We start from the raw sequence: 12,668 nt of genomic DNA on the forward strand, positions 1-12,668 counted from the left end.
CCCCCAACCCCACGCACACACACTCAGCCCCACTACTCAGCGTTTGGCACCATGTTCACGCTCCTGTACTTCTTGCACCTCTACTGGACCTACCTGATCTTCCAGGTGGGGTCTGGCCTGTGTGTGTGACTGTGTGTGTGTGTGACGGTATATGTGTATTGGTGTGTGTACGTGTGTTAGCAAGCAATTGCGGACATGTCGATGCAAATGCATAGATTTGCTTGCGGCCAGAGCAGTTTCGGGCGGCTACCCCTCCGGGTGGACAGGATAAATGCCTGCGATGCAACCGCGGCAGGCCGGCGGAACCGGCGGTCGTGCTTGCGTGGCTGAGGCGTAGCAGCGCCGGCGTGACGTTCCGCCCACACGCCCCTGCCCCCCCTTTCCCCTCAGGTGATCCTGCGGCAGGTCAGGGGGCAGGACGCCAAAGACGTGCGCGAGGAGGACGACGATGATGACTAGGCGCGCCTTCGCCACCCCCATGCAAATTCACGTACTCGTCTGATCACTCGTTGGTCAGAGCTTCTGTGCTGGTGGCGTGGGGGCTGCGCTGACGCGATTCGCGCGCAGGGGTGCACAGCGTGGGCAGCATATAATGGGGTGGCGTCGATAGGTCAGATGTGTGCTGCCCTTCAGAGCCCGCCCGGTTCTCCGCAACGTGGCAGGGAGTCTGTCTTTGCAATGGCGCCAAATAAGGTGGCAACTGCGCAGCACTGCCCCTCCCACACAAAAGCACACTCTTGCGGATGTCGCTGGCGCATGCGACGCACTTTGTGGCGCGGCAGCAATGGCAACCTGCGGTGGTGATTCTTTCGTGTACTGTTCTGATATTTGCTTCACAGGCTTTGGCTCTGAACAGATTCCATTCATGGGTAGCAACCCTGGCCTTCATTCTTGAAGAGATGTAACCAAACATTCACGACGTCACATTCAAGCCGGCGCCCAAACACGACACGGCAGCGTGGCAAAAGCCACCCAACCCGCTGCCTGGAGCCGCGCGTCGCGCCCAGGCAGCCCCGAAGCACCAACGCATCCTGTCGCTGTTGCGGCTTCTGCGGGCTGCAGCGCCGCCGCCAGACGGCGCCGCGCAGCCGCCTCCCGCCGCCTCGCCAGATCGCCGGGTCATTGATCAGATCACCACGGGATCTCCTTGCCGTCGAAGGCGTACCAGCGACCGCTCAGCTCCCGCGTCTCCAGGACGGAGATCATGCCACCCACAGACGCGTCCACGTCGATGAGGCCCGCGCCCCCGGTCATGGGCGTGCGGACATAACTGAGCACAGATCGTAGAGAGGGGTGCAGCGGCGGGGCCGGCCGTGAGCGCCCGCGTCTGCGTGGGGCCGTGGGATCGACTCCCGCACGGCCAAGGGCTCGAGTCTGCCAAAGGCGAGGCAACCACACAAACTCGGCCTGCTGCGCGACTCACGCAGGCCCGCTCCTCCACCTGCAACGAAGCGATGTCCGCGCCTGCCCATGCCTCCCAGGAAGCGCAGGGCGCCCCTCATTCACCAGGGTGACCCACCCGGGGTGCAGCAGCACGCACGTGACGCCCTCAGGCGCCAGGTCGATGGCCATCGACTTGGTCATGATGTTGAGGGCCGACTTTGAGGCGCGGTACGCGTAGCAGGCGCCGCTGGTGTTGTCATCGACGCTGCCCATCTGGGTTGAGGGGGATTGCGGCCACCCGGAGAGGCCGGGTGGAGCGAGCGGACGCAGGCAGGGGGGAGACGGTAAGAGTGAAGTGCGGGGGTTGGGGAAGGGGCGGTGTGGCGAGGGCCGGGGGTTGAGGCACAGCCAGCAAGGGCGGGCTGGAGAAAACATGTACTGCGGAGACTTCACTAGATGCGCAGTGGCATGACAGCAGGCGGTGTTTCCGCGCGGGCGGGCGAGTAGCGACGGCCGAGAGCGACGGCGCGCCGCCCGCAAGCCACCCTCATGACGCCTGGAAAAACGCTGTCGGCTGCCCCTGCTCGGCTCCCCGGTCCCGCTCAGCCGACGGGGGGCGTGCCAATGTGCGCATATATATGCGCTGGCCCGGGCTGCAAAGCCAGCGCACCTTTGAGGTGACATTGGCCACCAGCGCCGGCCGCTTGAGCACCCGCTGCCGCCGCAGCTGCTGCACCACCAGCAGCGGGCCCAGCGCGTTAGTCGTGAACACGTCCAGCACGATGTCGCGCGTCATGCTGTCCAGCTGCTGGCTGGGGTTGACGCGGCGACCGGTTGCAGGGGGGCACTGAATGTGGGTTCGAGCCTCAGAGAGTGTGGAGGGAAACGATTTCGCCGATACAAGACGAGCCGTGCTTGATTCTTACTAGAAGGCCGCTAGCCGGCGGACGTGCATCATCATTGCGCGCGCTCAACATGTTGAGGACGCGCAACGGGGCGGGCCCCCGCCGCGGGAGGGGGTGTGCAGGGACGTGCGCGGTGTGAGCGCAGAGCCCACAGGTTTGGGCGGTGCAGGCGGCCGTCGCCCTTTGTGGCTGTGCTGTTGAGGTGTTGGTAAATCCCACCGCACCTCCTGGGGCCGTAGACGCCCGCATTGTTGATCACCACATCGAGCTTGGTTCCCTGGTTCGGACCCCAGTCAGCAGGAGTAATAAACGTGGGGTGCAGCTATCAGGGGTAGACGCCGCGGCGGCCGCTTGGTCCCATGCGCTACGCATGTCGGCATAGCGCCGCCAGCCGGTGCCTCCCGCCGACCAGGGCGCGCAAGCCAGAACCACGCGCCACAAGCCCAGCAGGTGCTTCTGCTGCTCAGCAATCAAGCCTGCAACTGGGGCAAACTCGGCGGCAGTCGGGGTGAAAATTACGCGCAGTCGCTGGCCCGTCGTGAGCGCAATCCAACCTCGAACCTGCTCCGCGAGCCCCTTGGCCCAATCGCTAATAGATGACTCGTCGGCCACATCCACATGCGTCAGCACCAGCCGCCCGGGGTGCGCTTCTTGCAACTGCTTAAGCTCTGGCGACACGCGGCGCGCGGCGGCGACGCATGTGTTGCGGCGCTCGGGGGCGAGCAACTGCCTCAGGAACTGACGGGTCGCGGAGGGGATGGGTGAAGGGGAATGTTGTGGGATGCATGTTGCAGTGTTTTCACGAGGTTTTAGCCATTTGGGGCCACTTGCATTACCTGCAAGCTTCTGGCCTTGAATGGCAGCCCAGGGATTTGCATCACGCAGAGCGCATGAACGAAACGCAGCTGCTCGCTGCCGCCGCGAACAGGTGCCATTCGCGCCCAGGCGCAAAGAATTTGCGTCACAGCATTATTTCCGCACCTCTAGTCCAATGCCAGCGCTGCTGCAGCCTGTCACGCACACAGTTTTCCCCGTGATCATTGTTCGTCGCTCTTATGGATCGCGTAATGGAGTTTGAATTCGGATGTTGATCAATGCAAAGCTTCTGCACTCAAGGCTTGATCTGACGGCGGGTCAACTCGTGACACAAAGTATTGCCGTCGTGGTGTTTCTGGCGTTGCTCTCGACAATACCTACCATTTCAGGGGCTTTAAGTATACATTGAATCAACATCATCAAGAGGCGCGACCAGACAGAGGGACAGGGCCAACACAAGACCCTGCAGGACCTGCCATGTGCACAGCGTTTGCAGCAGCAGCAGCAGCAGCAGCAGCAGCAGCAGCAGCAGCAGCAGCAGCAGCAGCAGCAGCAGCAGCAGCAGCAGCAGCACCTTATGCCTAACTACGCTTGTGATGGCTGCCCTGGTTTGCAGAAGATGTAGCTCTCCCATTTGACGAGGTTGCATGTTTGGGCTGACCCATCTCACAAGCTCACACTCCCCGTTTGCATGGCCACGCAACAAAGCCCCAGCCAACAGGGAGCAGCACACTCTGACTCTATCTCCCCCAGACCTACATTACATTCCATTACATAACACCTTCCCAGCAGCGAGGGAAAAACCCTGGCTCCCCAACAGGGTAACGCCCCCAATGAGCAAGCGGGTGTGGCCAAACCCCCCACCAAACCTACATTGTTGAATTGCATCGATCCTGCTGAAGGCAGATCAGGTCAAACAGCACGGACATCCTTCACACGTCAACATGTCAAAACCCAGCATTGGTCATCATCATGACCACCACCCACCGTCTCCTCGCCTGTCGCCTCCACCCAAGTGCCCCACCAAAGCACGCATGCAAACCGTTTCGCTGGCCCCGCCCCCTGCCAAGTATCATCCAACCAGCTGCCGGCCGCCAGCCAGACCCTGCCGCTGGCCGACGCCGCGGCGCATCTACCCCGCACCCAGCCATCAAGCGTTCTCGGCCGTCCTTTTGATTGACCTCTTGAGGCCGCGCCTGCTGTCCAGCATGGCTTCGATCCTCGTCCTCACGCCCGAGAGGTCCGGGCTCTCCCCCATCTCAAGCAGCTTCTCTTCAACCTCCTCCATCACGGACGTCACGCTCTGCAAACCGCGGGGGTGGCGTGCGTGCAGTAGGCATGGCACGGTCAGCACCATGGCGGCGTGTACTTCGCCGCTGACGCAGCTGTCGAGCCCACCCAGCCAGCCACGCACCAAGGGCACGCAAGAAGCCGGTGCAACATCCCCACCTTTTTGGGGCCACCCCTGTGCGCTCACCTTCAGTCCCAGGCCACCGGCCTTCTTCTCAACCTCTGTGACGGACGAAAGGCCGAACTCGATCCAGCTCTCAACGGCTGGCGTCAGGATGCCCTCCCTGATCGCACGCGGCGTGCCTGGGGCACGCCTTCCGGCCCCAGGAGAAGCGACGGACCCCTGCCCCTGCTGCTGGCGCGCGCCCCCGGCCACCCTTGGAGAGATGGCCGCGGGCGTCAGCTGGCTGGCCGCCGCTGGTGATGACTTGTCGCCGCCGGAGTGCGCTTGTGATGCTCCTGCCTCCTGCTCTTGCTTGAGCGCAAGTCCCTCCTCCCTGTCCTGCCCTTCCTCCCCCCCTCTGCCAGCCTCCTCTCCCTCCTTTGGCACGAGATCAGATTCCCTCTCCTGAACCTCGGCCTCCTCATCACCGTCAGACTCGCCTTCGTAGAACACCACTGCTGGAGCAGTCGCGTCCATTGGGCTGCCGCGTGACGCCGCCGGCGCGTCCGCTACCGCGCCGGCGGCGTTCTCGTCGGCCCCCCTCGCACGGCGCTCCGGGTCGTCCTGCCAGCCATGCTGCGGGTCGCCCAGCGCCAGCGGCGCCTCGCCCGTGGCCGCGTGGAAGACGCTGGCGAACACCTCGATGCCCAGGGGCAGGGGCACTGCGTTGGCGACTTGCGCCACCATCTGAGACAGAGTGCCGGTCATCCTCCTGGCAACGCGGATCAATGTGTGGAGCGGGTTTTGGTTGTGAGAAGGCTGTCTCTTGCTTGAGGCTTCAACCGTTGGGTGTTACGTAACACCCAGGTATACCTGAGGGTCAGCCTGATATAATGCAACGCAACGTTCCTGCGTGCCTGCAATCTACCTGGCGCCATCAAACTGTGAGAGTACAACAAATAACTGTGCTCACATATCTGTGGGGATGCCCTGCAGGCGGCAGCGCTCCTCCAGCGTCGTCACGCGCGGCTCAAACGGGTTGAGGCACGCACCCTTCCCAGCGCGCCCGGTGTGACTGGCCTCAATCAGTGCGGGGTAGTAGCCTGCCGGGTTCAAGGAGGAGGACGACGAGGGTCAGGACAGCAAGCAGGGCAGGCAGGGCTGGCGTGAGTGGTGCGGCAAAAGTACTACCTCGGAAGTACGAGGTACATAAGAAGTGCAGGCCCCGAGCGAGGGACCCTCAGGCACGCATGTGTGCCAACAGCTCCACCACTCCCTGCTTGGCGCCGGGCCCTCTGTTCACAAGGACAATGTGCGCGCCCGATCAGGGGACCCCGCACCGTCCGGCAGCACGCTGTTTGAGGTGTCCTCGATGACGTCATTGTCGGGGGCCATGATGTGGCGCTCCAGGGGGAACGCCTCGACGGCCCTACGAGGGGGATGCCATGCGCAGCACACGCGGCACGGCCTCAGCAAGCGGCGCGGCACTCACAGCAGGCAGCACTACCGACTCTGCACACGCCCCAGACAGTGGGCCCGTTCCCGCCTTGTACACAAAGAAGGGGCGCCCACCCGCTGCGCGCGCAGACGCGGCAATCAGGCACGCTGCGGCAGCGCGCACCTCTGGCCTGGGTAGCGTGTTGGCGAGGCGAGCCACGTAGCGTAGGCGGAGACGCCGCCCGGGCTGTGCTTGGAGGGCTGTAGCCCGTTACACGCGCTGTAGTTTGGATCACAGGGCTGCACCAGCACAAGCCCCGACTTCTCCCCCCTCGGTTGACTGGCAGCAGCACGCAGCTCCGACATCAGGGACGGTAGGTCGCCTGTTGGCATGCCAGAATGGGTGCGCATGGACCCAAGAGTTCTAGTTGGGTTGGCTGGTCAGCGCGCTGCATCCCTTGCAGCAGGCCAACCCGCACCACGAGGTGTGGGTCAAACCCAGTGAAAACTCTTTGCATACAAAGCGCAGTAATCCCTGGCCTGCTATGATCGACCACAGCCGTGGAAGGGGTTAGTTGCTGGACCTTGTCCCATTTTGAGGCCGAGATGGGCTCACCCATGGCTTGGGCAGCTGTGATGTGCAGTGGCAGGCACACGCTGTCTGCAGACGTGAGTAAAGGGATGGAGCGGGCAGCAGAGTACGGTTGTTCTGGTGGTTTGCAGTACAGTAGGGTGAACCAGAGCAACGCGGTATTGTTTCTTGCTCTTGCCTGGGGTGCTGCTGGGGGCCACCAGCAGGGCGTGTGCCCAGCCGCCAGGCACACGCAGGCGCCCGGGCTTCAAGCTCTTCATGGGCACTGCTTCGGGTGTGCGGTAGCGCGGTTTTGGCGCAGCCGGCAGCTCAAAGCCGTCCCGCGCCGCAAACAGCATGGCACACTGCAGGTAGGGGTGGGATGGAAGGAAGTAGTCAAGTCATTGGATCAGTGCGAAATGAGGGTAAGCTACAAGATGGACCAATCAAATGAAGGGAAGCATCAGTGTGCATGTCTGTGTGGGTGGACAGGGATTATTGCAAAATTGTGTGTGAGCGCCCAACTGTCAAGAGCCTGCACCCCTACCCGCACCCACGCGCTACGCACGCACACACCCAACGCGACTGGGGCAGGCCGTAGTAGAGCGTGTTGAGCAGCGTGGGCCGCAGCTGGTACCCGGCGTCCAGCAGCTGCGCAAACATGTGCAGGCAAGCGTGCTCCCCGGCCACGTCGGCCCCCTTCCCGCCGGTAGCTGAATAGAATTCGGGTACCTCTGCAGCGCACGAGTGCAAGTGGTGGCGCGCTTTTTTGCGGGGGAGGCAGGTACTCAACTTGCATGGACAGGCCCCTCGTATGAATGTGCGTGTCAGTGCGTGTGAGGGGGCGCTTCGGGGGACACATAGTCAAGCCCAGGAGGATCGGCGTCGTGTCATCATGCGCATGAGCAGGCGATAGAGTGAGCCCAGGTTGTGCGCGCAGCCCCCAGTGCTCACCCTCCACTGTGACGAATGGGGGCTTGATCAGCTTAATAGTCTCCATGGTGGCCCTGAGTTTGGGGTGTTGGGGCATGCCGACTCAGCAAGCTGGGTGAGCATCATACACGCAAGTGAAAAGCAACAACACAAGGAAAAAGTCTGACAAGGTCACCTCGCTCCGTGCTGGCAAGCCGATCGAGCCAAATGGCCAGCCATCCGGCCTTGGGGACACGCACCCAAAACCCTGTCTGATGCCCCTAGCCCGAGTGCCCGCACTGGACAGCTTGAGGCTGGGCGGAGTAGCGTGCAGGACTGTGACGCAGCCGCCCAAGTGGCCTTGTAGCTGGGCATGACCCTCGCCCAGGAGCTGGTTGAAGCCCTCGACCTTGTGAGGATAAACATATATGCAAGGGTGACATCAGAAGCCTCGTGAAGAGTCATCATCAAGGGTGGATCTGGCCAACAGCAGGCCAAGTAGAGGGTTCTGCAAACACCAGGACGACGCGACAGACAGCCAAAGCGAACTGCACCGTTTGGCATTTAGTAGTTCTGAGGGACTCACTGTGGTTGGATAGGTCTTGCAGACCACCGGCTCCCCGCCGGCCGCCGCCGGCAGCGGGTTGAAGCTGGCAGGGCTTGTGTTGAGGTGGTACGAGGTGCGCGCGGCCGCGTCATCCTCCACTCCAAAGAGCACGCTGAAGCCGCACTGTGGATGGACATTGCAACGCACGTACGTGCACACAAAGTGATGCCAAGCTTGATTGCGGCTGGCTGGGCTGATTACTAACAGATTATGGCTGAGACCAGGCAGCTATGCATCTAGAAACAGCCCCGCCGCCCTTCGACATTCCTGCACCCGCTCCCAGCCCTGACCACTTACGTGGCGCGCCGCAAGCGACATGGTTCCCATCCCTGCGTACAGGTCGCCCATGGTCAGGGAGTCCTGGTGCAGGGGAAATCCAGGTGCGTGGCAATGGTTGGATCAGGTTGATTGAAACTGTGTCCAATGCCAGGGAGGCCTGAAAGGCTGGCAGGCTGCGATACTTGTTGCCATGTACGTGTACACGAGCGTAGGGTATGCAAGCAAGCAGGCGCCTGCCGACGCACACAGGTGTTGCACCCGAACTTCGGGGTACCAACAGCCAGCTGCAATGCTGCCCGTCCCGGCCACTCCACCTTCTCCACCCTCTTGCAGCTGCCGCCGTCCTGGCCCGCCGCAGTGAAGGTGAGGCAGGCGCTGTCGAGCTCGTAACGGTAAAAGAAGTTTGAGCCGCGGGCCCTCGTGCCACTGGCGGGCTGCTGCTGTTCTGAGTTGCGTGCCGGCAGCGTGAGTGTGTCCTCGTTGTACAACTCAATCTCGTCCAAGGCATCCTCCATGCTACCTACGCCCTTGCTCCTGGCGAACCTATTTGTAGGATGACAGGGACGAACGGGGTACAGCTGGCTGTTGGGTTCTATGGATCAATACTCATGGCGCTGCCCAGACGCGTGAACGACACACAAGAGCGTGACGCTGGTTCTCGTGATTCCAAGCACGTGCAATCATGCCAACACTCACTCCTCAACCACTTGGCTGTACTGAACCACGTTGGTGCGGCCCAGCAGCGCGCTGCAGTGCACTGTGTGGCGCCCAGCAACCTCAGGAAAGAGCTGGGAGGTGGGCCTGTGCAGGCGTTGCGAACGGAGGGAGAGTTAGCATCGCATAAGTGGAGCAAGGCCACCAAGACAGCACGCCGCCTCAGCAACGCACACGCCTAGCTGTGGGTGTGGTGTTGCCATTTTGCGGGCGGCGCTGGCAAGGCACACACATGGCACAAGCCCAACCAGCAGGATCACCAGCGGCTGCGTTGTCCTGGAAGCAGCTCCGCGCCGGCGAAAATGTTGGCCCAGCGCCACGCGTATCGCAGCACGACCTGCGTGACGCAGTCGCGCAAATGCAGGAATCTTGATTATGAAGGGCCTGGTGAAAATTGTTCTTGACCCCGCTTGCACAAGGCTGGACAAGACAATACAAAGATCCAGGCCACTCACGCCAGATATCAGCCACCCCATGCAGGTTCAAGAACTACCGACTCAACGGGCGCCAAGTACGCGTTTTTGATAACTTCAAGTGTGTTTGAAATCCTGCATCTTATCAACACAACAGCAGCAACCAGAGTTGGTCACCTGACAAGTGCTTTTGTCCTGGTAGATCTCCTTGATCTGTGCAATCCATGGAGCCCTGGTGGTAAGAGTGAGTGTGCGTTCGTGTGTGTGCGCGCGTGCGCGCGTGTGTGCATGTGTGCGTGCGTGCGTGCGTGCGTGCGTGCCCGCGTACGTCGGTGCGTGTCGGTGTGTGTGTATGTGCGTGTGTGTGTTGGGGGGTTGAGGCGAGGGATGGGCTGGGAAGGGGAAGAAAGATACAGGGAAGTAGCGATATTCTTGAGCATTCACACAAGGCACAGAGACAGCAAAGCGAGCTCAAAGGCTGGTGAGGTGCGCAAGCACACCTGCACTCCCCCTCGTCCTGTGATTGCAGGTAGTTGCTGGCGTCCGGCCTGTTGACGAGAACCCAGTCATCCACCTTGAACCTGCCGGTTGATCAGGGGCCACCAGTAGTTTGGGTTGCAGGCATCCGAGGGTGGGTTCATCACAAGCAATGCATGCACGAGGGAAGACAAGCTTTTGTCAGCGTAAGTTGAAAGCACCATGGCGCAAGTGTCAGCTGCAACTTTACACAGGCACTGGTGGGAGGCCTGAACGGCACCAATCCGAGGCTCTCACTCCTCCATCTTGTCCTTCAGACCATATGGCTTGAGGCTGGAGAACATTTTGAAGCCGTCAGGGCGCAGCTTTGCCCCCGGCACAGTGGGGTGGGGTACAGGAAGCGGCTTGCCGGGTCCTTCGCCCAGCCAGAATAGCCCCTTGTCCTTCATTGCCTTGAACTGGCCTCAAGGGCTCGCAATGTGGCTCCCACGCGGTTTTGGATCGCTGTTGTCGCTCAACAATGTAAGGGAAATTTGGGATAAATCGGTAATGAAATGTTATTTTGATGCTTCGAATAAATGAACGCATTGTTTGCTTCGCGTGTGCTTCACGACGGTCAGTCGACGGGTTTGACCGGCTAAATCTTCGAAGATAAAACCTCACTCGTCCACAGGTTTAATCAAGGAGGTATAGTCCCTAATAAGGGGTGTCATTGCATGGCGTACAGCGCCTGTGCTACTCAATTAGCCACGCATTTCTGTACCACCTGCCACCACTCCACTCCTCCCCCATACTGCAAGGCCACCGACTCGCCTTGGGTGTCTTGCAAGCATGAAAGCCACCTTGATATCAGCCTGCAGGCGTAACGTGTCATCTCATCTTGCTTGTACGCCTGCTTGGGGTTCCTTCTTGCACAACTGAGTGGGCCAGGCCGAGGGTTGACCAGATCAGCCCTCACAGGGCTGTTGCCCAGATCATGCGGTACGTGTCATGGGTGTGTGCCTCCAGACAACAAACCATGATGGTGGCACGGACGAACAAGCACAACATGGTACTCAAAATGAATTGTCTTCAGTCAACCAGGCATGACACCTGTCCTTCGAAAAGGCAGGCGACCACTTTGACCCCTTGATTGATGGTATCATTGGACACCTCGGCTTCCAAATTGTTTACACGATTGCCGACGTTCGTGAAATGACCACGAATGCCAGCAGCATAAGCTTTGATATGCGGCTTTCGTAGCATCGCCATCGTCAGTTCGTCACTGAGCTGCAGTGGTTGGAGGTTGTGCAGTGGCAGCGTTTCCGCAAGGAGGCATGGCGCAGGCCCATGGGCGCCCCAAGCGCCCTCACAAGGTGCAGCCCTGGGGCTCTGACCTTGCAACCCGCCTTCCAAATCTATACCTGGCAGCCGCCGCGTCCGCTGTGGTGCAAAAAGGGGCCGGGCGCTGAGCAAAACGGGCCCCCACCAAATCGGGGCAAACGCATGGACGCACTTATTGCAAAGGATTCAATCGGACGTGACAGGGCGCACACACCGGCATGCACATGTGTTGCCGGCACCCACAAGCGTTGTGGGCGCTCTCCAAATGGCAGGCTGCAGCTGCGCCATGGGGACGGGCGCGTGGAAAGAGGAGCCTCGCAGCAGGCATCTGTGGCTTTTCGAGATGAGAGCAAAGGCTTGGCAAGGCTGGTGGTTCGCCCGCAAGCATGGCTGCGCTGAGCTGGGGCACAGCAGGAACCATGAGGGCCCCTTCACGCAGGAAAGCACGCTCCGCCACGTTGACAGGATCGACACCTCTTGAACGCAAAAGATACAGCCTGATCACCAGCCACGTTTAGGGTTAGACAAGCGCCTGTGCTGCCCACCGCGCCGCCAGATATAGCACGGGCACCGATTGACGGGTCACCACCGAGCTGCAGCAGCGGCTCGCCTCCTGGCCGATGCAAGCACGGCCTGACAATGTGCCCGTGGCTCGCAAGCGCTTTGAGGCAGGGACTTCCTGAGTGCATCGGGCGCACCTCACTTGCCGAGGCTGCGCTGCCACTCCTCAAAAGCGGCCACCACCTCCTTCAGCCACTCGCCAAACTGCACCAGGACGTCCGCCTGCTGCTGCTGCCGCTGGGCGCCGCCGACCGGAGCGCCCAGGTCCGCAGACCGCGGCGCGGCAACCGCCGCGGGCGCCTCGGCCTCGGCGGCCGCGCGGGGAGGCGTGAAGTGGGCGTGGTCAAACGACGCGAGGGCGACGTCCGGAGCCTCGTCCTGCAGCACGATCGGCGCGGCCTCGGCGAGCGCGGCGGCGGCGCTGGGCGCCAGCAGCGGAGGCTCGGCGGCGCGCGCAAACTGCGCGGCGGACGCGCGCTGCAGGTCAAAGTCAAAGGCGATGTGGTCAAACGCGCGCAGCGCGCCGTCGGGCTCCTCATCGACCAGGGCGGCGCCGTCCTGCACCAGCAGCGGCGACGTGGAGCGCAGCAGCAGCGCGGCGTCCGCCTCCGCCGCGGTGGCGGCGGCGGCCAGCGCGGCCTCCCCCGCGTCTGGCGCCGCCTCAACCTCGGCCTCGGCGGCGGCCGCGTCCAAGTCGGCCTCGAAATCAAAGGCGAGGTGGTCAAACACGCCGAGCGCCGCGTCCTCAGCCTCGTCCTCCGCCGCAGACGCATCGCCAGCGCCGCCGCCTTCTGCCAGCGCCGCTGCAATGTCCTCCAGGTCAGGCGCCGCCACAGGTGCAGCCTGGGCAGCCGCGTCCACATCGGCCTCAAAATCG

The 12,668-nt window shown here is 61.8% G+C and overlaps 4 protein-coding genes across 4 annotated transcripts in view; all 4 read right to left on the reverse strand.

Moving 5' to 3' along the window:
• Positions 1 to 1,131: 1,131 nt before the first annotated feature.
• Positions 1,132 to 3,223, reverse strand: MNEG_0659 (short-chain dehydrogenase/reductase SDR; the record flags this gene model as incomplete). The annotated part of the gene is made up of 6 exons (XM_014050848.1): positions 1,132 to 1,270; positions 1,520 to 1,656; positions 2,054 to 2,195; positions 2,513 to 2,565; positions 2,850 to 3,026; positions 3,125 to 3,223. 6 exons carry the CDS (start codon positions 3,221 to 3,223, stop codon positions 1,132 to 1,134), a joined length of 747 nt encoding a protein of 248 aa, XP_013906302.1.
• Positions 3,224 to 4,254: 1,031 nt separating this feature from the next.
• Positions 4,255 to 5,265, reverse strand: MNEG_0660 (hypothetical protein; the record flags this gene model as incomplete). The annotated part of the gene is made up of 3 exons (XM_014050849.1): positions 4,255 to 4,407; positions 4,582 to 4,697; positions 4,986 to 5,265. The coding sequence occupies 3 exons, from the start codon at positions 5,263 to 5,265 to the stop codon at positions 4,255 to 4,257; spliced, it is 549 nt and encodes a 182-aa protein (XP_013906303.1).
• Positions 5,266 to 5,466: 201 nt separating this feature from the next.
• On the reverse strand, positions 5,467 to 8,818 carry MNEG_0661 (hypothetical protein; the record flags this gene model as incomplete). The annotated part of the gene is made up of 10 exons (XM_014050850.1): positions 5,467 to 5,600; positions 5,838 to 5,926; positions 6,119 to 6,195; positions 6,727 to 6,870; positions 7,082 to 7,239; positions 7,460 to 7,512; positions 7,678 to 7,826; positions 8,004 to 8,147; positions 8,322 to 8,384; positions 8,618 to 8,818. 10 exons carry the CDS (start codon positions 8,816 to 8,818, stop codon positions 5,467 to 5,469), a joined length of 1,212 nt encoding a protein of 403 aa, XP_013906304.1.
• A 3,111-nt stretch (positions 8,819 to 11,929) lies between these two features.
• MNEG_0662 (hypothetical protein) overlaps positions 11,930 to 12,668 on the reverse strand; it is a gene marked incomplete at both ends in the record, with an annotated part of 3,600 nt that continues 2,861 nt past the window's right edge. Inside the window, one exon of the mRNA XM_014050851.1 lies at positions 11,930 to 12,634. Coding sequence (XP_013906305.1) covers positions 11,930 to 12,634 — 705 coding nt within the window. The remainder of the gene's footprint in view (positions 12,635 to 12,668) is intronic.

This window comes from Monoraphidium neglectum (genome assembly GCF_000611645.1).
Source record: "Monoraphidium neglectum strain SAG 48.87 unplaced genomic scaffold scaffold00056, whole genome shotgun sequence".
Lineage (NCBI taxonomy): Eukaryota > Viridiplantae > Chlorophyta > Chlorophyceae > Sphaeropleales > Selenastraceae > Monoraphidium > Monoraphidium neglectum.